The 1,677-nt window shown below is 41.6% G+C and overlaps 1 protein-coding gene across 1 annotated transcript; it reads right to left on the bottom strand.

The window, feature by feature from the left end:
* Positions 1 to 444: 444 nt before the first annotated feature.
* On the bottom strand, positions 445 to 1,026 carry LOC112730240 (uncharacterized). Its single transcript, XM_025780338.1, has one exon. The coding sequence runs from the start codon at positions 1,024 to 1,026 to the stop codon at positions 445 to 447; it is 582 nt and encodes a 193-aa protein (XP_025636123.1).
* Positions 1,027 to 1,677: the final 651 nt, after the last annotated feature.

Genomic DNA, 1,677 nt, shown 5'->3' with positions numbered 1-1,677 from the left:
TCGAGACTAGTTGATACTTATATATATACTTATATAGGTCTCTTTACTCTTATTCTTTCTTCGGGTTTTTAATTATCTACCCTTCTTCTGACTCACTTATATATATACGTAATGTGAGCGATTGATGAATTGTCTTTCCTTGAGTTTTAAATTCTTTCACAGGCTTCTAGTGTAATATTCCTTTCTATATATATGTATTTATATCTTAACCTTGTGTTGCAGCGCCAAACCATAATTGAATTATAACTTAAGCATAAGGCAATATATGGTAGGGTATTACAGGACTTATTTAACGAAGCTCTGGGCCGAATTTGCCTTGCTTTTGGCAATATACCTTTATGGGAAATCTGCTGATAAACTTCTGCTAATGATGCAACCAAAGGTGTATATACCACACGTGGAACTAGCGACTTCAGAGTATTTTTTCCCGAGCTCCCGGCCTTATTAGGCGAGGGGGCTCAGTTCTTCTATTTTTGTCAAAACTACTCTCGAAACATCCTCGTCCCTCATGTATTCCAGAGTAATTTGATGGATTTCTTTCATAGATTTGACATCTTTAGAAGTGAGATGTCTTCTGAAATCTCCTTCAAGCAGTCCAGCTATGAGACAAAGACACACGACCTCAAGAATTCGTGTATTAACCTCCAAAAGTACCTTATTGAAGCGATCCAGGTAATCTTGGATGCTTTCCCTAACTCTCTGCTCTACATCAAGTAGTGAAATGGGATGCTTGGCTTGAGTTCGCCTTGTAGTAAAGTGAGCAAGAAACTTTATCTTGATATCGTGAAATGAGGAGATAGAACCAGAAGGTAAAGTAATAAATCCCATCTCCGGTCCAGATAGTGTAATTGAAAATGCCTTAAACCTTATAGCATCTCCCACACCCTCCAAGCTCATTCGGGCATCAAAGGTGTCAATGTGCTCTTGAGGGTCTGACTTGCCTTCATATTTAAGATCTGTCGGCTTGTTAAAATGTTTGGGCAGCTTGACCTGAAGAACATGTGAAGCGAATGGAGTTTGTCCCATAATTACGTGTTTCCAAGAATCCATTTACCTTCTAGGACTCGAACTCCTTTGCAGAGTTCGCTTCCTTTTAGACTGGACAGACTGGGAATTAGATCTTCCTTGCCTCTCATGATCTCGATGTACTTCCTCACGTCGGGGAGACTCTCTTCTATTCCTTCGTGGCAAAGGGGATCGTCGGCGATCTCAGGATCTTTCTGGGGTTCTTCTTTTCCAGGTGTCTCACCGACCTCTTGCTGTACGAATCCGAGATTGGGATCATCGAGATTGCGAACATTCTGCGAGTTTATGCTCTAGTTCTTGCATCTTGTGACGCATCTCATTCATTGCATGGACATAATTTGCCAGTCCCAAGCTGATGAAGTGTCAAGCTCTGGTATTGTGGTTCTGATGGTACTCAAAACTAGAGGAACTTGATGTTCTTCCATGGTATTGGGATCAGTTTCGTGCCTACCTTTGTGAAGCATTTCTTTGTGGGGGCGTGTTAGGCTTAATGGTTGATTGTACTTTGTGATCAGCTATGGTGCTAAGCATTTAAAGGTCCCCATAGACGGCGTCAAATGTCCGTACCTTTGGTTGATTACGAGCTTACGAGATTCTGAGACCTTAATAAAAGCCGCGTCAACACCAGGCTGGAAGGGCAATCTGTAATGG

The sequence above is a fragment of the Arachis hypogaea genome, chromosome 12 (genome assembly GCF_003086295.3).
Source record: "Arachis hypogaea cultivar Tifrunner chromosome 12, arahy.Tifrunner.gnm2.J5K5, whole genome shotgun sequence".
NCBI classification, from domain to species: domain Eukaryota; kingdom Viridiplantae; phylum Streptophyta; class Magnoliopsida; order Fabales; family Fabaceae; genus Arachis; species Arachis hypogaea.
The sequence above is the reverse complement of the archived record's forward strand: the minus strand, read 5'-3'. Positions and strand labels throughout refer to the sequence as shown.